General features: G+C 53.4%; 2 protein-coding genes and 1 long non-coding RNA gene across 3 annotated transcripts; 2 read left to right on the forward strand and 1 right to left on the reverse strand.

Annotated features, from left to right (window-relative positions):
• Positions 1–1,592: 1,592 nt before the first annotated feature.
• On the forward strand, positions 1,593–9,273 carry PROM2 (prominin 2). The gene is made up of 23 exons (XM_039702634.1): positions 1,593–2,010; positions 2,749–2,798; positions 2,914–3,116; positions 3,211–3,331; positions 3,509–3,572; positions 3,651–3,740; positions 3,844–4,043; positions 4,124–4,198; positions 4,285–4,348; positions 4,452–4,611; positions 4,721–4,873; positions 5,194–5,317; positions 5,818–5,909; positions 5,983–6,067; positions 6,172–6,318; positions 6,402–6,473; positions 6,546–6,638; positions 6,725–6,778; positions 7,094–7,174; positions 7,779–7,847; positions 8,262–8,351; positions 8,456–8,562; positions 8,877–9,273. The coding sequence occupies exons 1-23, from the start codon at positions 1,785–1,787 to the stop codon at positions 8,938–8,940; spliced, it is 2,484 nt and encodes an 827-aa protein (XP_039558568.1). The 5' UTR covers positions 1,593–1,784; the 3' UTR covers positions 8,941–9,273.
• A 2,757-nt stretch (positions 9,274–12,030) lies between these two features.
• LOC120499136 lies at positions 12,031–19,825 on the reverse strand. Its single transcript, XR_005626809.1, has 3 exons — positions 17,707–19,825; positions 14,648–14,766; positions 12,031–13,063 (listed from the first exon to the last, which is right to left on the reverse strand). It is a non-coding gene; the product is annotated as an uncharacterized LOC120499136 (long non-coding RNA).
• Positions 19,826–20,195: 370 nt separating this feature from the next.
• On the forward strand, positions 20,196–26,044 carry LOC120499134 (prion protein). Its single transcript, XM_039702632.1, has 2 exons — positions 20,196–20,334; positions 23,943–26,044. The coding sequence occupies exon 2, from the start codon at positions 23,945–23,947 to the stop codon at positions 24,698–24,700; it is 756 nt and encodes a 251-aa protein (XP_039558566.1). The 5' UTR covers positions 20,196–20,334; positions 23,943–23,944; the 3' UTR covers positions 24,701–26,044.

Genomic DNA, 26,044 nt, shown 5'->3' on the forward strand with positions numbered 1-26,044 from the left:
GCGCTCACCGCTCCGGGACGCGGCAGGCCCCTCTGCGCACCATGATGGTGACGCCGTCGCGCCCGCGCGTGACGTCACTTCCGCGCCCGCCGCGCGAGGTGGAGGAAGGACAAGAGCCACGCCCCCCCGGTGAGGCCACGCCCATCGCGGGGAGGCCACGCCTCCCGGTGGCGCCCTGGGGCGCGCGCGCCGCGCAGCGGTCACGGGAGGTACTGCAGGCACCGGAGTGGGACCGGACCGGGATAGAACCGGGACAGAACCGGGACAGAACCGGGACAGAACAGGGACAGAACCGGGACAGGACCGGGATAGAACTGGGACAGAACTGGGACAGAACCAGCACTGAACCGGGAACAGAACCGGGGACACCGAACCGGGACAGAGCCGGGACAGAACCGGGACAGAACAGGGATAGAACTGGGACAGAACCAGTACCGAACCGGGACCAAACCGGGGCCACTGAGCCGGGACAGAACCAGTGGGAAATCACGGTGGGAGTGGGGAGTGATGGTGGGGATGGGAAATCTCATTGTGGACATGGAAGTCAAGTGGGAACGGGGATGGGAAATCCTCGTGGGAATGGGAAATGATGGTGGGGATGGGAAATCATCATCATGGACATGGAAGTCAGGGTGGGATGGGAAATCCTTGTGTGGATGGGGAATGATCGGGGGATAGGAAATCCTCATGGACATGGAAGTCAAGTGGGAACGGGGATGGGAAATCCTCCTGGGGTTGGGAAATCCAGGCTGGGCTTAGGAAATCACCGTGGGAACGGGAAATGGAGGCTGTGGTTGGGAAATCCCGGTGGGAATTCATCCCTGCCATCCCCATCCCTGCCCAGCACCAGCGTGCCCATCTGGGGCTCCCTTGCCGGGCACAGAAATCCTGAAAACCCCAGGAATTCCTGACCCAGCACGGCACAAACCGAGGCAGGACGGGATTTTCCCGTCCCAAACATCCCAAGCGGGTGGTGGGGATAAGCCTGGAACAAATCTGGGATGAAGAGAGGAGGGGAAGGCCCGGATTAGCAGGGGACGGGCCGGTCGGACCCGCCGCGCTGAGCGGGGCCGCGGCTCTCGGGGTGCCCCGCGGCCGTCTGGGCACCGCGGGGCCGCTCCCCGGCTCCCGGAGATCCGGTCGGACCTCCTGAGCTCCCAGCCCAGCCTGTAATTAGCGCCCGAGGAGGATCCGGGCCCTGGGAAGGAGCCGGGGCACCTCGGGGCGTGGGGCGGGCGCTGGCCGAGGCTGCAGAACTCCTCTCACAGCCGGCTGGGGCTCAGCGCCCCCCTCCACGTGCCCCTGCTGGTTTTGTCTCCCTGTTGCCCCCCCAGCTCTCAGGATGTTTTCCCAAAGGGTGATTCTGACCCCTGGGCGCCCCATCCACACACCAGCATCCCCCACAAGGCCATTCCCACCCCCCAAGATCCCAAATCCCTCCTTCCAATCTCTCTGTGGTGTCATCCCCCACAGGGGGTTCAGCACCCCCAAAACCCCGGGGGAGGCTTTGCCACGACTTTGGGGACCGGCCTGGACGGCGGGGACCCCGCGGCGCTGACTCAGGGATGCCGGGGCTTGCGAAACAGGCCCGGGATGGTTTGGGAGCCGCCTCCACGCAGCCGCCCCGGCGAGCCCGTGGGGGGAACAAGCCACGGCAGCGTCTGGGCTCCGCTGACCCGTCAGGCAGGTTTCCCCGAGCAGCAGCCCAGCCGCGGCGGGGCCGGCCATGCCCCTGTGCCCGCGCCGCGCAGGCTGACGGAGCCCCTCCGTGCCCTCGCGGAGCCATGCGGGCGCCAGGGCTGCTGCTGGCCTGGGCACTGCTGCTGCTGCTGCGTGGGGCTGGCGGCCAGCAGTGCCAGGCGGGCAGCGCCGGGGCCGTGCTGCGCTTCACCGACAGGCACGCCGAGATCCGCGTGCCGGCGCTGCACCGCGTGCCCAGCTCGCTCGACCCCCTCTACGGCCTCGTCCGGCGCTGCCTGGACCTCATCCAGCAGAACCCGCTGCCCACAGGTGAGCCCCGAGCCGCGGGGAAGGGCTTTGGGGTCGCCAGATGCAGTGGGTTTGCAAAGGAATTGGATTAGTTATTTTGGTTTTTTGTCGCTCTAAGTTACAGATGAATAATGAATGGCAGAGGGATTCACCCCAAAATAAGTGTTTGTTATGAATATCCCCGGTGAGCCCCGAGCCGCGGGGAAGGGCTTTGGGGTCGCCAGATGCAGTGGGTTTGCAAAGGAATTGGATTAGTTATTTTGGTTTTTTGTCGCTCTAAGTTACAGATGAATAATGAATGGCAGAGGCATTCACCCCAAAATAAGTGTTTGTTATAAACATCCCCGTTCCTGGCCTGGGATGTGGATGGATTAAAAATGGGAGGATCTTTGAGTTAATGGCAAATCCCCCACGAATAATCCAGAAAATTGTCCTGAACCAAGTGCAGGGCACTCTGTTTACTGGGGGGAAAAATACAAAGTGAGGATGAGCTGGATGATGATTCCTCACCTCAGGCAGAGCAACCCCGCTGCTGCCAGGACCTCGGGCGTTCTGCTGGCTGAGATCCCCGTGTCCCAGAGCAGCCCAGGGGTCCCCAGGGGCTCACAAGAGGGTCCTGCCTCTGTCCTGGGACGGCCCCAGGGGTCCCCAGGGGTTCAGAAGAGGGTCCTGCCCCTGTCCCGGTGCTGCTGCCCCAGGAAGGTTGGGGATGCACAGGGTGGGGCCTCCTCTGCCTGTGCCATGATTTATTTTTCGCAGAGCTGCTCAGGACAGCCCTGAACGACCCCGGCTCGGTGCGGACGTCGCAGGTGAGCCGGGCCGTGGGGCAGGGGATGCCATGGGGATGTTTTCCGCCTGGCACAGGGCACCTGCAGCCCCCCTGGCTCGGTGCAGAGGTGCAGATGAGGCTCTCCCGTGGCGCAGGTGGTGCAGTACGAGCTGGGCTATGTCGTCTGTGCCGCCGTGGCTCTGCTCTTCACCGTGGCCGTGCCCGTGGCCGGGATGTGCTTCTGCTACTGCCGCAGCCGGCGGCGCTGCGGGGGCCGCCTCCGCGCCCACCGGCGCTCGCTGGGCTGCCGCCGCCGCTGCCTGCTGGCCTGCCTGTCCTTCACCTCCCTCGTCATCCTGTGAGTCCCCCAAATCACCCCCCAAACCTCGAGGTGGGCGGGGGGGACCCTGTGCTGCCGGGCCGGGCCGTCACCGCCTGCTCGTTGCCCGCAGGGTCAGCGTCACCTGCGCCTTTGTGACCAGCCAGCGGGTGAAGGGGCAGATGGAGCCGGGGCTGGGGGCCGTGCCCTCCACCCTGCGCACGCTGCGGCAGCACCTCGCCAACGTGCCCCAGGTGGGTCCCCGAGCGGCCTCGCCCCCGCAGGGATGGCCGCGTTTCCCTCGGGGGTGGCTTGGCAGGCAGGAGGAGATGACGTGGCGGCGTTAAAAATGTGTTCCGAACGGCAACGCGGGGCTCCCTCCCCTCCCGGCGGCTGCTGCCCCCGGCTGACCCGCTCCTCTGTCCCGGCAGGGCGTGCAGATGGTGGTGGACAAGTTTGAGGTGCCCCGAAAGCAGATCATCTCCGACCTGGGCGGTAAGCGCGGCGCTGGGCAGCACCCCGAGCTGCCCCCGGGGATGGAACCGGTGCTGACGGTGCCGCGGTGCCTTGCAGGGCTCAGCAGGAGCGTGGGGCTCTCCATCCACGCGCAGCTCAAGGCCGTGACCTACGCGGCGCTGGCCGACCTGCAGGACAGGGCCGGAGGTAGGGCCAGAGCGCCGCTGTCGCCGGCACCGCCAGCGGGGCCGACGCCTCGCCGGGCCTCCGAGCGGAGCAGCGTGACCTAGCCCTGGCCTTTCTCTTTAAGACCTACAGACCTCGCTGCACCATTTACAGATTGTGCACAGGACGGCGCGGGCGCTGGCGGCGGCGCGGGCCGAGCTGGAGCCGGCGCTGCGGGAGCGCAGGAGCCGCGTGCTCGCGCTCCTGGACGACCCGCGCTGCACCTCCTGCGCCAGCGTCCTGGGCAGGGCACAGGGCCTGCAGCTGGGCGCCGACTACGGCAAGGTGGGCACGGGCTCCTGGTCCCCCTGGTCACCTCCCCACCTGCTGTCCCGGGGCTCACGGGGTGCTTTCTCCACCCCAAGGTGCCGTCGGTGGAGAAGGTGTTGAAGGCGCTGGCCGGCCTGCCCCGAAGCGACTTTGCGGAGATGATTCGCCAGGTTGGGGGGTCGGGGTGAAGCGTGGGGGGTCCTGCACGGGCAGGCAGCTCCAGCTGAGCTGCTCAGCACCCCCTCTTTCCCTGCAGGGCAACGGCACCTTCAACTCCATCCCGGAGCTGGCCGTGGAGAGGATGGCGCAGGTCATCCAGGGTGAGCGGCGCTGCCACACCGAGTGGGGACATCCGCAAAATTCTGGGGACACGGGGCGGGGTGCAGGGACCATTCAGCCCTCCAACCCGGCCTTTCCCTGCAGATCTGCGGGTGGATCTGGCCCGCACGGCAGAGAAGGTGCAGTCCATCGCCGACAGCTTCCCCCTCCCCGACTACACGCGGCCGGCGAGCGAGGCGCTGCTGGAGGCAGAGCAGCGGAGCCAGCCGTACCTGCGGGAGGCCGCGCGCTTCGAGCGCTACAGGTGGGCCCGGGGGCACGGCGGGCGCAGGGGCTGCAGCACAGCAGGGCCCCCAGCCCCGCGTGCCTCGGCCCCGCGACTCGAGGCTGTGCCCTGCTGCTCTTCCCTCCAGGTGGATCGCGGGCACGGTGCTGTGCTCCATCGTCCTCCTCATCCTCGCCTGCAACGTGGTGGGAATGGCTCTGGGGGCGTACGGCCTTTCCAAGCGGGAGGACCCCAGCGACTACGAGTGCCGGGGAGAAGCTGGCGCCAAGTTTCTCCTGGTGTAAGCGCCTCTCTGCGTGCTGGGGGGCTGCTCCATCTCACACACCCCCCAAAAAAACCAGGCACAGCCATGGGAGGGACTGGGAGAGGTCCCAGCGGAAAAACTTTTGAAGCCACCGCCTGCACCGGCAGCTTTGGGGGAAGCTGCTCCTCCCTGGGAGCTGGCAGCTCCCGCTGCCCGGCACGCCCCGCTGCCGGCCCTGCCCGGCCCGGCGTGCCCGGGCTCGGGAAGGAGCCGCGGGGCTGCAGCTGGCCGGGCAGGTCCCTTCCTGCCCGCTCGGGGCTGCGAAGCCACCAGGGCGCCTCCTCTCCCTCTTGCAGCGGCGTGGGCTTGGCTTTCCTGTTCTCCTGGCTCCTCATCCTCCTGGTTTTCGCCACCTTCCTGGTCGGGGGAAACATACAGACGCTGGTTTGCAGGAATTGGGTCAACCAGGAGATTTATAAGGTGGGTGGCCACACGTCCACCCTGTGAACCTCTCCTTCCGTGCACCAGAACACCTCCAAAGGCTCTGTGTCCTCCCCCTACACCCGCGTGGAAAAGCCCTGTCCTAGACCAGAAGATTAAGTTTAGGATTAGCTCCTTGGATTTGCATCATCAGCTGGGAATCGCCTTTGTGCTGTTAATTCACTTCCTGATTGCTGTTCCCTGCTCCTTGGGCACCCCTGGGGTGCTTGGGGTGGGCAGACGGGTGATGGGGCTGGGAAAGGGATTGGGGCCGTGGGGCTGGGGTCAGGACTGTCGCCATGGCAGTGCCACACACGGGCAGGCCCCTCCAAACACACCCGGTGAGGTTTCACACTGGGGAATGTCCTAATAAACCCAAAATTACTTCAGGCTGCCGTGAGCTCCCCCAGGATACCCCTGCGAGGGCAGAGCACCCCCAGAACCCCTGCTGGGAGCGCCCCTGCCTTACCCTGACCCTGTTTTTGCTCCTTTTGGCCCAGTTCATCGACACCCCCGGGAACCTCCCTCCATCCATGAACGTCACCCGCCAGCTCAACCTCCGCAGGGACTCCAACCTCAGCTCGGCGTACCGGTGAGCGCCGCGGGAGCCCCCAGCCACCAGGGCAGCTTTGGGGCCGCTCTGCCAACGCCCCTGTGCCTTGCAGGGAGTGCAAGAGCGGCGCGGGGCTCTGGGAGGTGCTGCAGCTCGACGGCTCCTACGACCTGGATGAGCACCTGAGAACCCCCCAGGTGAGGGCCGGCGAGGGCCGGAGCTGCTGGTGGCGGCAGGGGGGACGCCGGAGCTTTACTGGGGTTACTGGGAGCCCTGCAGAACGCCTTGCCCGACCCTACAGTACACGGCTGACTTCCAAAAACGCCTGGGCGACTTCACGGCGGAGCTGGGGGACGTGCGGCTCCTGCGCAGCGAGGGCAGGCAGGACCTGGAGGCCTTCGCCCGCAGCGGGGTGGATGAGGTGGACTACGGGCGCTTCCAGGAGGAGGTGAGGGGTGCTCGCCGTGAGCCGGACCCACTGCTGGGTGTGGGGCTGCATCTTGGGCAGCCCCCGACTCCCTCTCCCCGCAGATGAAGAACCCCGTGGTGCAGACCAGCCTGCCCGGCTTGGCCAGGAACCTGGAGGGGCTGCAGAAGATGCAGGTGAGCGGTGGGGCGGGCACAGGGGGAGCCCTGCATGGCCACGGGGCCGGGCTGAGCCCGCTGTGCCCGCAGAGGAACAGCACGGTGGCCGGGCGGCTGGCAGCGGAGGCGAGGGCGCTGTGGCACATGCAGAACTCCACGGTGCAGTCGCAGGAGGCTTTGGTGGTGAGTCCGTGCTGGGCTGGTGGCAGGGTGTCCCCTTGAAGGGGACAGCGAGGTTTCTGAACCTTTCTCACCTCCCTGTCCTGCAGGCAAAGCTGGGGGAAAGCGTTCAGTTCCTCTCCCGCTTGGCGCCGCACCTCAAGGTACTCACATGTCTCTTCCTGTCCCAAAAAACTCGTGGTGCTCCATGGGTCCCATCTGCCAAAAAAAACCCCAAAACAGCAGCTGCAGGGTGATGGGAGAGCCAGGACAAATGCCAGCCAGAAGATTCAGTCTCCTTTAGGGATCAGATTTGCTGTCACAAAGCAGAAATCCCCCTGCAAAGGGGTTTTCCTGCTCAGGGCACATCCCCCTTTCCCTGGCACCCAGAACCTATCTGGGGCTGCTCCCTGCACCCCCCGGGCACCCCCGGCCTCGCCGGGCCCTAAGGGTGCTGTGCCCTCCCTGTGCTTCCCCAGGAGCGGGTGAGGAGGACGCTGGCCACCACGGCTTCCGTGGAAGCCCGGCTGCCCCTGCAGGCCCAGCAGATCCTGCGGCAGGTGAGGCGGGGCTGGGCGGGGGTGGAACGGGATGGGATGGGATGGGATGGGATGGGATGGGATGGAAGAAGAGGGAGAAGAGGGCACCGGGAGCCTTCAGCCCTTGTTTCCCAGCCTGCATTAGCCCGGAGAGAGGCTGGAGCCGGGCTGGGGAGTGCAGGGATGGAGCTGGGATGGGAAATGCAGGGATGGAACCAGGCTGGGGAACTCTGGGATGGAGCTGGGCTGGGGAATTCAGGGATGGAGACCAGGATGGGGAACGCGGGGATGGAGCCAAGATGGGAAATGTGAGGATGGAACCAGGCTGGGAAATCTGGGGATGGAGCCGGGCTGGGGAATTCGGGGATGGAGCTGGGATGGGAAATGCGGGGATGGAGCTGGGATGGGGAGTGTGGGTTAAATCTGGGCTGGGAATTGCAGGGCTGGAGATCAGTTGGGAAATGAGGGTTAAATCCGGGCTGGGAAGTGCGGGGCTGAATCAGAACTGGGAGCTGGGGTTAAATCCGGGCTGGGAAGTGTGGGGCTGAATCAGAACTGGGAGCTGGGGTTAAATCCGGGCTGGGAAGTGTGGGATTCTCCCCCCACACTGCCTCCCCCCGCGCAGGAGCTCGGCTGCTTCACCAGGAAGGAGCTGCGCTATTTCACCCAGTACCTCAACTGGGTCGGGCAGACGGTGAGAGCTCCCCGTGACCCCGCGGGGATTTTTGGGGCCCATGGATCCCCCCCATGGCAAAATGCAGGCCAGCAGCCAGGGCTGGGAATTGCAGGGCTGAATCCGGATTGGGAAATGAGGGTTAAATCCGGGCTGGGAAGTGTGGGGCTGAATCAGAACTGGGAGCTGGGGTTAAATCCGGGCTGGGAAGTGTGGGATTCTCCCCCCACGCTGCCTCCCCCCGCGCAGGAGCTCGGCTGCTTCACCAGGAAGGAGCTGCGCTATTTCACCCAGTACCTCAACTGGGTCGGGCAGACGGTGAGAGCTCCCCGTGACCCCGCGGGCATTTTTGGGGCCCATGGATCCCCCCCACGAGCAAAATGCAGGCCAGCAGCCAGGCGTGGGCTGATGCCTTGTCTCTGCTCCTCCTTGCAGCTGAGGGAGGACGTGGCCTCGTGCCAGCCGCTCGCCACGGCCCTGGACAACGGGCGGGTCATCCTGTGCGACCGCATCGCTGAGCCCTGGGTAGGGATCCCCCTCCTCGGGCACCGGGGCTCCCCGAGGCCTCCGGAGCCCCGGGGCTGCCCGTGGCCCCCGGCACCGCTCAGCCCCGCGGGTTCTCCTTGCAGAACGCCTTCTGGTTCAGCCTGGGCTGCTGCACCTTCTTCCTCATCCCCAGCATCATCTTCGCCGTCAGACTCACCAAACACTTCCGCCCCATCCGCAACCGCCTCATGTGAGGGACACGGGGGACAAGGGGACAGGGGGACACGGGGGCGGGGGGGACACGGGGCAGGAGGACAAGAGGATGGAGAAGACACGGGGACAAGGAGGACAAAGGCATGGGGAGGACACGGGGCAGGAGGACAAGAGGATGGGGAGGACACAGGGACAGGGAGGACAAAGGGATGGGGAGGACACGGGGACAGGGAGGACAAAGGGATGGGGAGAACACGGGGACAAGGAGGACAAGGGGATGGGGAGGACACGGGGATGGGGGTGTGGACCCCTCCCTGACCATCCCTCGGGCTCTCTCCGTCTCTTCTGCAGCTCCACGGGGTCAGAGGAGACCTGTCCCTTCCACATCCCCCGTGTCACAGCGCTCAAGCTCTAGGACGGGGCTCTGCCGGGTGCGGCGCCCCAGGAGCTGCCACAAACCCAACCCAAACCCAAACCCAAACCCAAACCCAAACCCAAACCCAAACCCGTGCCAAAGCTCCGGATCCCTCTGGCACCCCTCAGGGCTTTGGATCCCTCTGACGTGTCCCCTTTCTCGGTGTCCTTTGGGGTCTGGCGTCCTTCCTGGGTGTGGGGCACCCGGAGATTTGGGATCTCTGGGGGGCTCCCGGCTGGAAGGGAAGGCTCCCCCACCCCTCTCACACCCCACAGCAATCCCCCACTCCCGGCACCCCCGGGCGGTGTGGGGCACATTAAAACTCTCCCCTAAAATCTGCCTCTGGCTCTTTTGTTCACTCCCTTCATGTTCCCGTTATCCACAGGGAAGGTTCTGAGGGGCTTTGGGGTGAGGGGGCTGTAGGGCCGAGGGTTTTTGGGGTGAGGGGAGCCCATGGCTCAGGAGCTTTGGGATGAGGGGAGCCCATGGCTGAGGGGTTTTTGGGGTGAGGGGAGCCCATGGCTCAGGGGTTTTGGGATGAGGGGAGCCCATGGCCGAGGGGTTTTGGGATGAGAGGGCCGAGGATGTTGCTGTGATCAAGGGGGGCTTTAGGGTTGGGGCTTTTGGGGTCTGAAGGGGCTCTGGGGCTGAGGGGACACCATGGTTTTGTGTTTGAAGGGGTTTAGGGGGACTTCAAGGTTGAGGTTATGGCTGAGGGGGCTCCAGGACTGAGAGGGGCTCTGGGGCCAGGATTGTGGCCAGAGGGGTTCAGGAGCTGAGGGGGCTCCAGGACTGGGGTTGTGGCTGAGGGGGTGACAGGGACGTGGGGACGGGCCTGAGGTGGCTCCAGCGCCAAGGGGGTGACACAGCCATGGGGGATCCAGGGCTGAGGGGGTGACACGGCCATGGGGGATCCAGGACTGAGGGGGTGACATGGCCATGGGGGCTCAGGGACTGAGGGAGTGACACGGCCATGAGGGTCCAGGGCCAGGCCTAAGGTGGCTTCAGGGCCAAGGGGGTGACACGGCCATGAGGGGTCCAGAACCAAGGGGGTGACATGGCCATGAGGACTCCAGAACCGAGGGGGTGACACGGCCATGAGGGCTCCAGGACAAGGGGGTGACAGGGCCATGAGGGCTCCAGGACTGAGGAGGTGACAGGGCCATGAGGGCTCCAGGACCAAGGGGGTGACAGGGCCATGAGGGTCCAGAAAAAAGGGGGTGACACGGCCATGAGGGCTCCAGAACCAAGGGGGTGACACGGCCATGAGGGCTCCAGGACTGAGGGGCTCTGGGCCCGAGGACATGGATGGCCCAAACCCCATGGGACCCCCATCTCCACCCCCAATAACCCCACTGCAGGGGTGGGGGCCCTCCTGGCCTCGAGGTGCTGTTAATTAGAGCTTAATTTGTGCTTAATTAGAGCTGGGGGCTCCAGGCTGAAACTGCAGGTGAAGGGGGGGTTGGCTGTGGGAACAACCGTGGAATGGTTTGGGTTGGAAGGGACATTAAAAATCATCTTGATCCATCCCCTGGTGTGGGCAGGAGCCTCTGCCCCCATCCCAAGGAAGCCCAGCCCTTTATCTCCCGATTTGTGAATTTTTTTTGGTGTGAAATTCCTGCTTTTCATTCAGATCCTTCTCCCCCTGGTTTGGCAGGGCTTTGTCCAAGAAAATTATTCACAGAACCCATCCAGGGGTTTGCAGATCCATCAAACGAGGATTTCCCTCCCCATAAACGCTCTCTGTCTGCCCGCAGAGAGAGAAATGCCCCATTTTTATGCATTATTTATAGGGTTTTTTTATTTTATTATAGGCTTTTCCTGCCCACAGCCAGCAGCAGTAAAAACACCTGCTTTATGCATTATTTAGGTTATTGCTGCCCGGGGTTTTAAGCAGTTCCTCAGCCTGCAGAGGTCAGCACTGGAAAAGGTTTTTTCTAAAGGGATTTACAGTGGAAACCCCAAAAAGATTTCTGCAGGAACCCCCATCCCCAGGGCTGTCCTCAGCCCACACAGAAACCATCTGATGGTACCAAAAATCAGCGTTAAAATGGAGGATTTGGGGATCAGAGTGGGTTATAGTGGGGAGAGGTGTGTGGAAAATATTCTTGCCTGGGGTTCAGCCAGGAAATATAAAGCTCCCAGCTGGATGCATTTTGAAGGCCTAAAAATTCTGAGATTATTAAAAGAAGATGCTTGTCTTATTTAAAAATTCATAAATTTTAATAAATTATTATAATAAATTAATATAACAATACTTTTATAACTTTATTTTATAAATTTATTGTTTATAATTTATTTTAGAACTTTATTTTTTATAATAATTTTTTATACTCTCCACAGCAGTGCCATATTTTAAATACTGTAATCTCCACTTGGTGGTGCAGGAGAGCAAAAAGGGATTATGGACTTTTAATGTTAAAAAGCATAAAAGCAATAACATTTACTGAACCTATTCACTGATTAAACAAATCACAGAGACAAACCTGGAGTTGTTTAGGCTAGAAAAGACCTTTGGCGTCATCAAATCCAGTGGGTTTGCAAAGAAATTAGATTAATTGAGCTGGATCTTTTGCTGAGATTATTTCTGGTAGCTGGGCCACTCTAAATTACAGATAAAGAATGGCAGAGGGATTCATCCCAAAATAAATGTTTGATATAAGTCCATGAATATTCCTGGCCTGGGATGTGGATGGATTAAAAATGGGAGGATCTTTGAGTTAATGGCAAATCCTCCACGAATAATCCAGAAAATTGTCCTGAACCAAGTGGAGGGCACTCTTTACTAGGGGAAAAAATACAAAGTGAGGATGAGCTGGGTAATGATTCCTCACCTCAGGCAGAGCCAGGGTTTGTGATCAACCTGCAGCCCCACCCTCACAGAGGCACCTTGTCTCCTTTCATTACTGCACTGATAAATTCCAGACTGAATCAGCTCATTGCCAGCTGCTAAGTGGATTTTCAAAATGATTTGGTGTCTCCTCTGTCAGAGGGGCTTGGTTTTTTCTATCTCAGTTTGGATCTGTGTTCTGTGAGGGGTTTTTTCCTATCTCACTTTGTCTGGACCTGTGTTCTGTGAAATGTTTTTTCCTGTCTCACTTTATCTGGATCTGTGATCTCTGAGGTGTTTTTTCCTCTACCTCAGTTTATCTGGATCTGTATCTGTGAGGGGTTTTTTTCTCTCTATCTCACTTTATCTGCATCTGTGTTCTCTGAAGTTTTTTTTCTTTATTTCACTTTATCTGGATCCCTTTTCGTTGAGTTTTGTTTTTTTCCTCTATCTCACTTTATCTGGATCCCTGTTCTTTGAGTTTTGTTTTTTTCCTCTAACTCACTTTATCTGGATCCCTGTTCTTTGAGTTTTGGTTTTTTCCTGTCTCACTTTATCTGGATCTGTATCTGTGAGGGGTTTTTTCTCTCTATCTCACTTTATCTGCATCTGTGTTCTCTGAGGTGTTTTTTTCTCTATCTCTCTTTATTTGGATCCCTGTTCTTTGAGTTTTGTTTTTTCCTCTATCTCACTTTATCTGCATCCCTGTTCTTTGAGGGTTTTTTTCTCTATCTCTCTCTATCTGGATCCCTGTTTTTTGAGTTTTGTTTTTTTTTCCTCTATCTCACTTTATCTGGATCTGTGTTCTTTACCTTCTAAGCACTTCACCATCTGGTGTTGATTAAACCATTTCCCTTCGCCAACCCCCCTTGGAATTCAGCCCCTCAGCTCGCTCCTGCTGCCCCGGGAAGTGTCAATAATCCATAAATAATCAATAATTCAGCAGCCCTGGCAGCTCTGCTCAGCCAGCTGCTGCTGCCCAGCTCCTGTTTCAGGGCCCGAATTGTTCATAAATTTCCCATTTCAGGCCACAAGTTGTTTATAAATTTCCCATTTCAGGGCCCAAATTGCTCTTCTCTATTCCCGGAACGGAGCAGAAATGCAGGAAAAGTGCAGGCAGGCTCAGCTCATTCCTGCAATTGTAGCAGCATTCAATTTCCCCATTCTTTCTGCATTTCCCCCGATTTTCCTCCCTGTTTGCATGAACACCAGCCTCTTTTTCTGCTCCACAAAAAGGGTCTGTGACCTCTTCCATCCGTTTTTCTCGTCATCCCCTAAAAACAGCTCGGGAAGCTGGGACACAAAGCAGCTGCTGTGGGGAATGGTTCAGAATTTCATCCCCAAAATGCTCCTTTTAAAGCCCTTTCTGCAGCAAGGAGTGGGGGAGGGACGGGATCCCAATTCCCGAATGGATTTTATTCACTGAGGGACAAAATCCCAATTCCCGAATGGATTTTATTCACTGAGGGACAAAATCCCAATTCCCGACTGGATTTTATTCACTGAGGGACAAAATCCCAATTCCCGAATGGATTTCATTCACTGAGGGACAAAATCCCAATTCCCGAATGGATTTCATTCACTGAGGGAGAAAAACCCAATTCCCAAATGGATTTTATTCACTGAGGGACAAGATCCCAATTCCTGAATGGATTTTATTCACTGAGGGACAAGATCCCAATTCCCAAATGGATTTTATTCACTGAGGGACAAGATCCCAATTCCCAGCTGGATTTTATTCACTGAGGGACAAAATCCCAATTCCCAAATGAATTTTACTCAGTGAGGGACAAGATCCCAATTCCCAGCTGGATTTTATTCACTGAGGGACAAAATCCCAATTCCCAGAAGGATTTTACTCAGTGAGGGACAAAATCCCAATTCCCAGCTGGATTTTATTCACTGAGGGACAAAATCCCAATTCCCAAATGGATTTCATTCAGTGAGGGACAAGATCCCAATGCAGTTTTTCCTAAATGAATTCAAATTTTCCTGAATAAATCCCTTTGGAACCCAAAGCCCTGAGGGAACCCACCACAGAACACCTCACAAAATGCAGTTTTTCCTTACAAAATCCCAATTTTCCTGAATAAATCCCTTTGGAACCCAAAGCCCTGAGGGAACCCACCACAGAACACCTCACAAAATGCAGTTTTTCCTTACAAAATCCCAATTTTCCGGGATAAATCCCCTCGGAGCCGCAGCTCCAGCCCAGCTAAGCCTGCGGGGGGTTCTGAGCCGGGTTTATCTCCAGCAGCCGCTCCTGCATCCCTCGGTAGCCATGGCAACGGCCCCGTGCCCATGGCAACGCCAGCAGCATCCTCGGAGCCTCCCCCGGGACTCTGCTCCGGCTTTGGGCTCCTCCTTCCCGGGCCACAGGTTTGGGATTTAATCATGGGTTGATGTTATTAAAGTATAATATAATAAAATAAATGTAAAAAATAATATAATATAATATAATATAATATAATATAATATAATATAATATAATATAATATAATATATAGAATATGATGTAACGTATATTTTATTTATATTCTATTTAATATAATATAGATTATAGAATACTATATAATTTATATTATATTTATATAATATATTATATTTAATATAGTATAATATATATTATATTATATTACATTACATTACATTACATTACATTACATTACATTACATTATATTATATTATATTATATTATATTATATTATATTATATTATATTATATTATATTATATTATATTATATTATATTATATTATATTATATTATATTATATTATAATTATTTTTTTTAATTTTTGGTGTATAAAACTTCTCTGGTGCCTCAATAAAGACAAACTTTATAAAGAGCCTTTCAAGTGCTGGGAAATCTCCTCACCATAAGAGGATTTGTTGGGTTGAGTCATCTCGTCCTCCCCGAGAATCCAGGGCAGGGCAGGAGAAAACTTGTGCAGTCCTCAGGTGAATAAACAAGGTGGAGAGCTGGGCCAGAACCCGCTGCAACAAAGAAAAATATTGTTAAAAAAGGTGAAAGTTAATTTTTATCTTATTTTTTAAATTATTTTTCTTATTATTTAACTTATTTTAAAAATGAATTAGTTAACTTATTTTTAAAAACCTATTATTTAGATTTAAAATTATTTAACTTTTTATTACTTAATTAATTGACTTATATATAATATATATATAAATATTATTTTAAAAATTATTTCTCTCATTATTTAACTTATTTTAAAAATTAATTGATTAACTAATTTATAAATATTATTACTTGGTTTAAAAGCTATTTTTCTGTTTCAGTCTATCGCCTGACTTAAAAAAAATAAATTAAAAATTAAAAATTTAAATTAAAATCTGCGTTTTTTGGGGTCCAGCTCTGCCCAAACCCCCTTTTCCCAGGGGGAAATCTGATTTTTCCTGCCCTTTTCCCGACCTTTTCCTGCCTTTTCCTGCCCAGCCAGGAGAATCACCGAGAATTCCCTGCCCAGGATTTAAACCCCGAATTCCCGCGGCTCCCTCCAAGCCTGCCCTTTTCCTGCCCAGCCAGGAGAATCACCGAGAATTCCCTGCCCAGGATTTAAACCCCGAATTCCCGCCGCTCCCTGTGTCCGAATTTCCAAGCCCCGAGCTCCCCCGGGCAGCAGCGGCAGCTCCGGGCCCGTCCCGGGATATTCCCGTGCCTCTGACCTCACCGCTGGCACCTGATGCCCGGCTCCCTGCCAGGCCGGCAAAACTCCAAAGAAACGGGAGGGAAAAGGAAAAAGGAGAAGCTCCCCGTGAGTCACGCGTGACCCGGGGGGGGAAAACAAATAATGCGATTTTGCTGCCAAGGAGCGGTGGAATTTCGGGGGAGGTTCTGGGAATTTCGGGGGAGGTTCTGGGAATTTCGGGGGAGGTTCTGGGAATTTCGGGGGAGTTTTGCCGGGAATCTCGGGAGGTTCTGGGAACCGAGGCGTTTCTGGCAGCGGGTTTGTCCCCGGAGCCTGGGCAGGAACGCTGTGCTTGGGGACGCCGTGTTTGGGTTTTGTTCCAGCAGAAAAAGGAGATTTTTCTGCACAAGGAGCCCTTTCTGGAAGGGCAGGCACAGCAGGGGATTGCTGGGGTTGTTGTTGCCAGGCACTGCAGTTATTTCTGTCTTTATTTTTGTCTTTATTTTAATTTTTATTTCAATTTTTCTTTTTCTTTTTATTTCAATTTTTATTTTTTTATTATTTTTATTTTTATTTTTTTATTTTTCTTTTTATTTATTTTATTTTTATTTTTATTCTTATTTTTAATTCTTATTTTTTATTTTTATTATCTTTATTTTTATTTCAATTTTTTATTGTTATTTTTATTTAAATTTTTATTTTTATTTTTATCTCCAGTGCCAGGCTGCAACTGGAGCAGGCAGCAAACAAGGACTGGCTGCTCCCATCTCCCACCACCTCATCCAGAAAGAGCCTCAAAAACTCCATTTTCCCCCACTTCAAAGCACTTTTATTACCAATTTTTGTCCTTAAATTCAATTTTTTTACCCCAAACGAGCATTGTAATGTTATTTTTTAAATAAAAGCCTCAAAAACTCAATTTTTCCCCACTTCAAAGCACTTTTATTACCAATTTTTGTCCCTAAATCCAATTTTTTTGCCCCAAACGATCACTATAATGTTATTTTTTTTAATAAAAGCCGGTTTTTGTCTGCGGGTGACGCCGTGCCCGGCCTGGCCGTGGAGCTGATCCCAGGGGCCAGGGCTCAGCACTGCCCTGAGCGGATTGGAGCAGCTCAGGGACATTTATATCCCTGGGAGAAAATCCTGACCCCAAAATAATCATAACCCCAATTAATGAACATTTATATCCCTGGGAGAAAGATCCTGACCCCAAAATAATCATAACCCCAATTAATGAACATTTATAACCCCATGGATGGACATTTATAACCCCAATAGATAATGATTTAAAACCCCAATGGATAAAGATTCTAGCCCTAAAATAATCATAACCCCATGATGGACATTTATAACCCTGGGATAAAGATCCTGACCCTAAAATAATCATAATACTAATGAATTAACATTTTTAACCCAAATTAATGAACATTTTTAACCCCATAGAGGGACATTTATAACCCCAATGGATGGACATTTAAAACCCATGGATAAAGATCCTGACCCTAAAATAATCATAACCCCAATAAATGAACATTTTAACCCAAATAAATAAACACTTTAACCCCAATAAATGAACATTTTTAACCCCAATAAATGAACATTTTTAACCCCAATTCCATGGATGGACATTTATAACCCCATGGATACAGATTTTAAACCCCAATGAATAAAGATTCTAACCCTAAAATAATCATAACCCCAATTAATTAACATTTTAAACCCCATGGATGGACATTTATAACCCATGGATAAAGATCCTCACCCTAAAATAATCATAACCCATGGGTGGACATTTATAACCAAAACAGATGAACATTTTAATCCCAATGAATGGATATTTTCAACCCAAATAAATGAACATTTAACCCCAATAAAGGAACATTTTAGCCCCATGGATGGCCATTTTTAACCCCAATAAATGAACATTTTAACCCCAATAAATGAACATTTTAACCCCAATAAATGAACATTTTAATCCCAATAGATGAACACTTTAACCCCAATAGATGAACATTTTTAACCCAAATAAATGAACATTTTAACCCCAATAGATGAACATTTTAACCCCAATAAATGAACATTTTAACCCCAATAGATGAACATTTTAATACCAATAAATGAACATTTTTAACCCCAATAAATGAACATTTTAACCCCAATAAATGAACATTTTTAACCCCAATAAATGAACATTTTAGCCCCATGGATGGACATTTTAACCCAATAAATGAACATTTTTACCCCAATAAATGAACATTTTAGCCCCGTGGATGGCCATTCTAACCCCAAACGGGTCAAACATTCACCGTGCCTTGCAAAGCCAGGCCTGGCTGAACCAAATCCCTTCCAGTGAGGCCAAAGAACAAAACCCAACAGTGACCGCCGTTGGGGCCGCGGAGGAGATGGACTTTGCTCCTCCCCAGCTCAGCAGCATCTCCTGAGGAAACCTCCTGCCACCACGAGTGCTGGGCACCAATCCCACCCCGGATGCAGAGGGGCCAAAGCTCCTGGGAGGAGGCTGAGATTTTGAAACAGAAATTTCACCCCGGGATGCCAAAAATCCATTAAAGAGCCTCAGCCCCGAGGAGCTCCACAGTGAATTAAAAATCCATTAATAATCCATGCTCCTGCTTGCTGTGCAGCTGGGAGCTGGCAAAGTGTCTCTGTCGATGCAAACAGAATTTCTGTTCCTTGAAAAAAAAATGTTTATTTTTCAGTGCTGGCCACAGCACAATTATCAGTAAACGTTCTTTTCATTTGAATGATTTTCCCTTGTTGCTGTTCTCCTGGAATAAATTACTCCAGCAAACCCCTGATTTTTAGATTCATGCAGGATTAATCCACCATTCCTGGTTCCTTCCTTTTCCTTGGCGTGGCATTTGGGTGAATATTTAAAACCCAACCATCCAAATATTTGGGTGAATATTTAAACCCAAACCAGGAGCCATCTGCACATCCACACTGGGAATGAATCCCCGCTGCAGGGCAGGGCTTCCCCAGACCTCAATCCTGCTTATTCCATCTTCTCCTGCCTGGATTAACGTTTGTGTTTCCCATTTCCCTGCCAGGGAGAAACCACTTTAATTTCATTTGGTTGAAACATAACCCAGATGGACACAGCGGAGGAAAAATCCCTTTTCCATCCAGGATGGTCGTTCCTGGCCCAGCATTTCTGGGCAGCCTCAGGAGGGTTTGGGGTGTGTTCAAACCATAAAATCCTGGGATTTGGGTTGGAAGGGACCTTAAAACCCATCCGTGGCAGGGACACCTCCCAGGACACTTCCTAAAAGTTGGGAAAAACCCGAAAATTTGGGGAACCCCCCATTCTGGTCTTCAGATCTCTGTCTATTCCACTGCTGTATCTTTACCCACCAAACCCTCCCCATTTTTGCCATCCCATGAGATTTTTATTTGCGTTCTGTGGCATTTCCTCCCGTTGGGTTTCAGGATTCCTGGACACAATTGGAGGTGGCAGGAGCGAGTTCTGCTCCTCTGAAGCTCTGAGAGGCAAAGCCCTCCTTTCTCCCAGAGCTCTGGAGTTTGATTTCCCCTCCACCAGCCCTGGGAGCAGCTCTGCCCCACGGGATCATGGATTTGGAGCTGCAGGCAGCAGCTGCTAAAAGCAGCCTGGCCTCTCCCACATTCCAGATTTCCAACCCACCCCAAACCCTGGTGCATCTTCCTTTAAAAATATCCAAGCGTTGGGATTTTCCAAGGTTCCCAAAACGGCCCCAAACCTCCTCATTCCGCTCGGTATTTCTTCAATAAACCACCAAGATGTTGCAATTTCCCAGGATTTTCCAAGCCTTGATCCTCCTTCAGTACAAAATCCAAATGCTGCGATATTCCAGGATTTTCAAATCAGCCTCAAAGCCTGATAATTCTCCAATAAAACCATCCATGCTCTGCAGTTTTCCAAGGTTTTAAGATCAGCCTCAAGCCCCGATAATTCCCCAATAAAACCATCCATGTTCTGCAGTTTTCCCAGATTTCCAAATCAGCCTCAAACCCTGATAATTCTTCCATAAAACCATCCGTGTTCTTCAATTTTCCAAGGTTTTAAGATCAGCCTCAAGCCCTGATATTTCCTCAGTATAAAATCCAGCTGCTGCAATATTCCAAGATTATATCAGCAGCCTCAAACCCTGATAATTCTCCAGTAAAACCATCCATGTTCTGCAGTTTTCCAAGGTTTTTACATCAACCTCAAACCCTGATAATTCTTGAATAAAACCATCCATGCTCTGCAGTTTTCCAAGGTTTTAGGATCAGCCTCAAACCCTGATAATTCTCCAATAAAATCATCCATGTTCTGCAGTTTTCCCGGATTTTACAATCATCCTCAAACCCTGATAATTCTTCAATAAAACCATCCATGCTCTGCAGTTTTCCAAGGTTTTAGGATCAGCCTCAAACCCTGATAATTCTCCAATAAAATCATCCATGTTCTGCAGTTTTCCCGGATTTTACAATCATCCTCAAACCCTGATAATTCTTCAATAAAACCATCCATGCTCTGCAGTTTTCCCAGATTTTCAAATCAGCCTCAAGCCCTGATAATTCCCCAATAAAACCATCCGTGCTCTGCAGTTTTCCAAGGTTTTAGGATCAGCCTCAAGCCCCGCTAACTCCCCAATAAAACCCCAACCCCGCGATTCCCCGGCCCTCCTCCGCCTGCGGGGCCCGGGGGATGCTCGGGGCGAAGCTTTGGGGTGACGCCGCGGGTTTCGGGGACCGCCCGCGGCTTTCCCGGGGGAGCGGCATGGCTGAGGGATGACGATGATGATGATGATGATGATGGCTCAGCGGGGCCGGGCTGCTCTGGAGCAGCTCCTCCCTCTCGCTATTTATTCCTGCGCGGAGCTCCGCGGCTGAATCTCCTCGGAGCGAGCGCGCAGCGCGTTCCCAGCCGGTGAGTGCCGGGGAAAACGGGACCGGGGAGGGAAAACCGGGAGGCGAGGGGGGTTGGAGCCCCGGGGCTGCCTCTTTTCCTGCCCAAAAATTGACATTTCCAGCGGCTCCTGCAAAGCCAGCGCCCTGCTCCTGCCCGGTTCTTGTTTACTCAGCGTTTGCTCAACGTCGGGAATTTCTCCTCCGAGGGTTCTGCCTTTCCCCCGAGCGCCAGCCGCTCCTCATTGTTTGGGGAAGGGAAGGAAAGGGGCGAGGGGGAGATTTCTAAACCCAGGCGTGGCATTTTCAGGGAAATTCCCATTTATTTTCCGATTCCCCCGAAGCCCAGGCCGGGATTTTCAGCGCAGGAGGGTCCGGACTCCCCCGTGCCCGAGCATCCTCTCACCTCCACCTTCCCCACTCCCTCTCCGCCTCCCCGGGGACCTCCCCGAGGTTATTTCCAGCCGTATTTTGGCACTCGGGTGTTGGTTTTTCCCCCGCAAGCGAAACCTCCTCCTTGCCAAGGCTGAGCACGTAATTGCTGCCTCCATTTTCCGCTGCGGGAGCGCAGGGTTCCTCCGGCACGGATGAAAACCAAACCACCCGAATTAATTCCTCATTTCCAGCATCCGCCGGCCGCGCCAGTCTAGGCGAGGTTCCTCCGGCACGGATGAAAACCACCCGAATTAATTCCTCATTTCCAGCATCCGCCGGCCGCGCCAGTCTAGGCGAGGAAGGTCAAAAAAATGTTAAAAAATCCCTGTGAAGTCACTCGATCTGTCATTTAATATTAATGCCATGGTCAGGCCATAAATAGCACCTCGAGAAATCTGGGATTTTTTTTTATTTTTTTTTTTTTTGTCCGGGGGAAAATCCCGGATTCCCAGGAAGCAGCTCCTTCAGGGCTTTGGCCGGGCAGCTCGTTTATTTGGGGCGCGCTAATTAGCGCCTGTATCCTGTTTATCAGAGCTCTGAAGGCAATTAGAGGAGCAGCTCAGCGCTGCCAGATCCCTGAACCAGCCCCAAACCCCGCGATTTCCTCACTAAAACCATCGCAGTGCTTTGCCACAACCCCCTCCAACCAGGATTTTTAATTTTTAATTCCACCAAGGCCCGGTTTTTAACCCCTCGGAGTTAATTTTTAATTTTTGATTTTTAATTTTTAATTTTTAATTCAACCAAGGCCCGGTTTTTAACCCCTCGGAGCTCACAGCGGGGAGCGACACCTCCAAAAATCTATTTAAAAAATGCCCTTTTCTCTGGATTTTCCTCCCCATGCCTCGTTTTGCCGAGCACCCGAGGAGCCGGGTGTTTTTCCAGCCTTTTGGCTATTTTTAACCCCCCTGATCTCATCCCTGCCCCCAGCGAGAGCTCACAGCGGGGAGCGGCACCTCCAAAAATCTATTTTAAAAAATGCCCATTTCTCTGGATTTTCCTCCCCATGCCTCGTTTTGCCGAGCACCCGAGGAGCCGGGTGTTTTTCCAGCCTTTTGGCTATTTTTAACCCCCCTGATCTCATCCCTGCCCCCAGCGGGTGGGTGCTGCGGGGTGAGGGAGGCGAGGAGCCCAAACCTGCTCCTTGAGCCGGGATTTTTCCACGAAGGAGCAAATCCCACACCTGGAATTCCTCCCCATCCCCCCGAGGTTTTATTCGGGGCCTTGCCAACGATCCCACCCAAAGCACTGGGCTCGGAGGGCCTTTCATTTCAATATTTCTGGATATAAACCCAGATTTATGACTGGAAAAGGGGAGAAAAAAACCATCACTGAGAACCCAAAGAGATGAATTTGATTTTTGTGGCCCACAAATCCGTGCCCAGGTGGCAACAGAAGAATTTCTGCCTTCAGCAGGGGCTCCTTTGGCCTTTTTGGCTGTAGGAAAATTCAGCATCTCCAGCCTCTGTTATGATTATTCCTGGGACAACTCCATAATTGCTGGAAAAAAATTAATTTAGGACCCAAACTGAATTATTTCCACGGGCAGGAAGGCGCATCCAGGGATGCTGAAACGCCCACCCACGCTTTTTTTGGGGGGCAGGATGGAAAATCCCTTTTTTATGGCACGTCGAACCCAGTGCCCCTGGCATTGCCAGGAGCGTTAAAGGGGTTTGGCAGTTTGGGCTTTTTGGGGTTTTTTTGGTCTTTGAGGTGTTTTCCAAAGGATTTGCAGCCCCAGGGGGGATTGTCCCTGGGGATTGTCCCTGGGGATTGTCCCTTGTCCTGGCCGGATTATGCACAGAGGGGTGAAAATGGGATTTATGCCCCCTGGAAATGGGATTTATTTCCCCAGGAAATGGGATTTATCCCCTCCAGAAATGGGGTTTATTCCCCACAGAAATGGGGTTTATTCCCCAGGGAAATGGGGTTTATCCCCCCTGGAAATGGGATTTATCCCCCCTGGAAATGGGATTTATTCCTTCAGGAAATGGGATTTATCACCTCCAGAAATGGGGTTTATCCCCCACAGAAATGGGGTTTATTCCCCCTGGAAATGGGATTTGTCCTCCCTGGAAATGGGGTTTATCCCCCACAGAAATGGGGTTTATCCCCCCTGGAAATGGGATTTATCCCCCATGGAAATAGGGTTTATCCCCCCTAGAAATGGGATTTATCCCCCCTGGAAATGGGATTTATCCCCCACAGAAATGCAGTTTATCCCCCTGGAGATGGGGTTTATGCCCCCTGGAATTGGGATTTGTCCCCGGGCAGTGTGGGAGGTGCCCGGAATGCCAACAGCAAACTGGCATTCACTGAGTCACTGCGAGCTGGCAGAGTCTGAATCCCAAAAGTGCCCATTAATGAGCAGGAATTTGGGTAAAACACGCAGATTTTGGGAAAAGAACCCCCCGGGGCCTGGCTGGGCGGTGCCTCCTGCAGCACCAGAGCCCAAAAGCTTCGGGGCTGGGCTGGACCCATCCTGGCACCGAGGGTGGCACGGCAGGGATCTCGTTCTGCCCGGACTGGCTAGGGCGGGTTTGATAAGCGGGGTTTGATAAGCGGGGTTTGATCTCAAAATCGGGTGAAGCAATTTCTCCCCAGGGCTTTTCTTTCACCACTTGAAGCTGCCATTGCCAGCAGGGGTCCTGTTGGGGGATATATAAAAACAACAACAACAACAAACCAAATAAAAAAACCCCAAAACACGAAAACAACAACAAAAATATATATTAAAAAAATATATATTTCTACACATAAATATAAATATAAATATAAATATAAATATAAATATAAATATAAATATAAATATTTATAAATATAAATAGAAATATAATATAAATATTTATATTTATAAATATAAATAGAAATATATCTATACATATATTAAAAATAAATACATGCATATACATATATTAAAAATAAATACATACATATAAATAAGCATATATACAATAATAATACATGTAAATACAAGAATAACTAAAAAATATCAATACAATAATGACTAAATTTTTCTATATATACATATATATATAAATACACACACACATATATCTATATCTATCTATATTATAGATAAAGGGTTCAGGGGGGGATGAGCACACCTCCAGTCCAACGCTGTCCATTCTGCAGGGGGTTTGCGGGCCCAGCCGTGTTTCTGTGCCCTGCCCTGACGTGTCCCTGTCCCCGCAGCCATGGCCCGGCTCCTGGGCACCTCCTGCCTGCTGCTGCTGCTGCTGCTGGGCGCCTGCACCGACCTCGCCTGCTGCAAGAAGGGCAAAGGCAAACCCGGCTGGGGCGCGGGCAGCCGCCAGCCCAGCTACCCCCGGCAGCCCGGCTACCCCCAGAACCCCGGCTACCCCCACAACCCGGGCTACCCCCACAACCCCGGCTACCCCCACAACCCCGGCTACCCAGGCTGGGGCCAGGGCTACAACCCGTCCAGCGGAGGGACTTACCACCAAAAGCCGTGGAAGGCGCCTAAACCCAAGACCAACTTCAAGCACGTGGCGGGGGCGGCGGCGGCGGGCGCCGTGGTGGGGGGCTTGGGGGGCTACGCCATGGGCAGGGTGATGTCGGGCATGCACTACAGCTTCGACAGCCCCGACGAGTACCGCTGGTGGAGCCAGAACGCCGCGCGCTACCCCAACCAGGTCTACTACCGCGACTACCGCGGCCCGGTGCCGCAGGACGTCTTCGTGGCCGACTGCTTCAACATCACCGTCACCGAGCACAACATCGGCCCCGCCGCCAGGAGGAACGCCTCGGAGGCCGCCGCGGCCCTCAACCAGACGGAGGCGGAGCTGGAGACGCGCGTGGTGACCAAGGTGATCCGCGAGATGTGCATCCAGCAGTACCAGGAGTACCGGCTGGCGTCGGGCGCGCGGCCGCGCCCGGCCGAGGCCTGCCTGCCCGCCCTGCTGCTCCTCGTCCTCCTCGCCCTGCACTAGACCGCCCTAAACCTTCCTGGTGTCACCCTGTCCCGCCCTGGTCTCGGCTGGTTTTGGTGAGGAGCCTCCGGTTTAGGCAACGGGATGAGAATTTCCTTTTCCGCCCCGTAACCGCGGCCTTCGCCTCCTCCTCCTCCTCCTCGGGGCCGCCCCGAGAGGGACCAGGCCCAGGGGGAGCTCTCCTTGGCAGGAGCTTCTCCAAAAATCCTCGTGGGTAACGGGCAGGGTTTCATCTCAGCCCCCCCGGGGGGTCTCGGAGGGGCTTTTTCAAGCTGCCAGGTTGCAATTTGAAGTGTTCCATCCTAAAAAAAGCCCCTTCCCCGTGTACATCGGGAGCTGCCGCTCCACCCCCTGCATGCTGCAAAACCCCTGCAGCAACTGGCCAAAATAAAGTCATTTTTTACTCCCTGCCACAGCCAGGCCGAGGCACTGGTCGGTCTTTAGGGGCAGAAAGTGCTGCTGAATGCCCTAAACACCCCCAAAAAGGTGTTACAGCCCGGGAAAAAGCTGGTTTGGGTGCTCCAGGTGCCAAGTCGTGCTCACGCTTCGGCACCTGGGCCTGGAGGACGTTAAAGTGCAGCACAAAGGATTCTCAGGGGGGCCAGGCACGTAGCAAGAGCCTGAAACCAGCTAAACCACGCCGGTACAGCAACCAGCACCGGGAAAAACGGGGGTGGGAAGGGAGATGCTTTACAAAAAATCACATTTGCAGTAGTCCCTTTGCCCTGTGGAAGCAGCGGGTGGAATTCTTGCTTCTCGAGCTGTAACACCCGTGGCGCTGCGTTTGATATCTCTCGTGTGTTTTATTTTTGCAAGGCACTGAATAACACTGTCCTAAACGAGGTTTTTTTTTCCCCCCTCCTTTTTGCATCGTTGTACGCTAAGTGAAGATATATATTATATATATATATATATAAAAATACCTATAAACAGAGAGCAAAGAAGCCTTTGGGGACAGGCACCGGCAGAGCAGGGCTTTGAGGTGCCCGTCCTTGCGCGGATGTTTTGTAACCGTCACGCTGCATGCCCGCCGGGATTTGCCGTGCTGAGCCTTTTCTAAGTGTTCCACGTCTGGTACCAATTAAAACGGATCAAGCCAAGGTGCCCGGCAGCCTCCTTTGTGTGCCAGCCCCGGGCATTTCTGCATTTCCCGCATTTCTGCATTTCCCGAATTTCCCTGAGGGAGCTTTTGTTCCCTTCCAGCCCCAAGTTTGGCCCAATCCCCACAGTCCCAGTTAACCTTTTCTCCTCCTCTGCTCCCACCGATGGCACCGCTGCAGTCCAAGAGTTTTCTAATTTCTGTCTCGTTCCAGTTTCTGTTCTAATAAAGGAGTTTTTACATTT

Source organism: Passer montanus, unplaced genomic scaffold, assembly GCF_014805655.1.
Source record: "Passer montanus isolate IOZ18808 unplaced genomic scaffold, ASM1480565v1 scaffold158, whole genome shotgun sequence".
NCBI classification, from domain to species: Eukaryota; Metazoa; Chordata; class Aves; order Passeriformes; family Passeridae; genus Passer; species Passer montanus.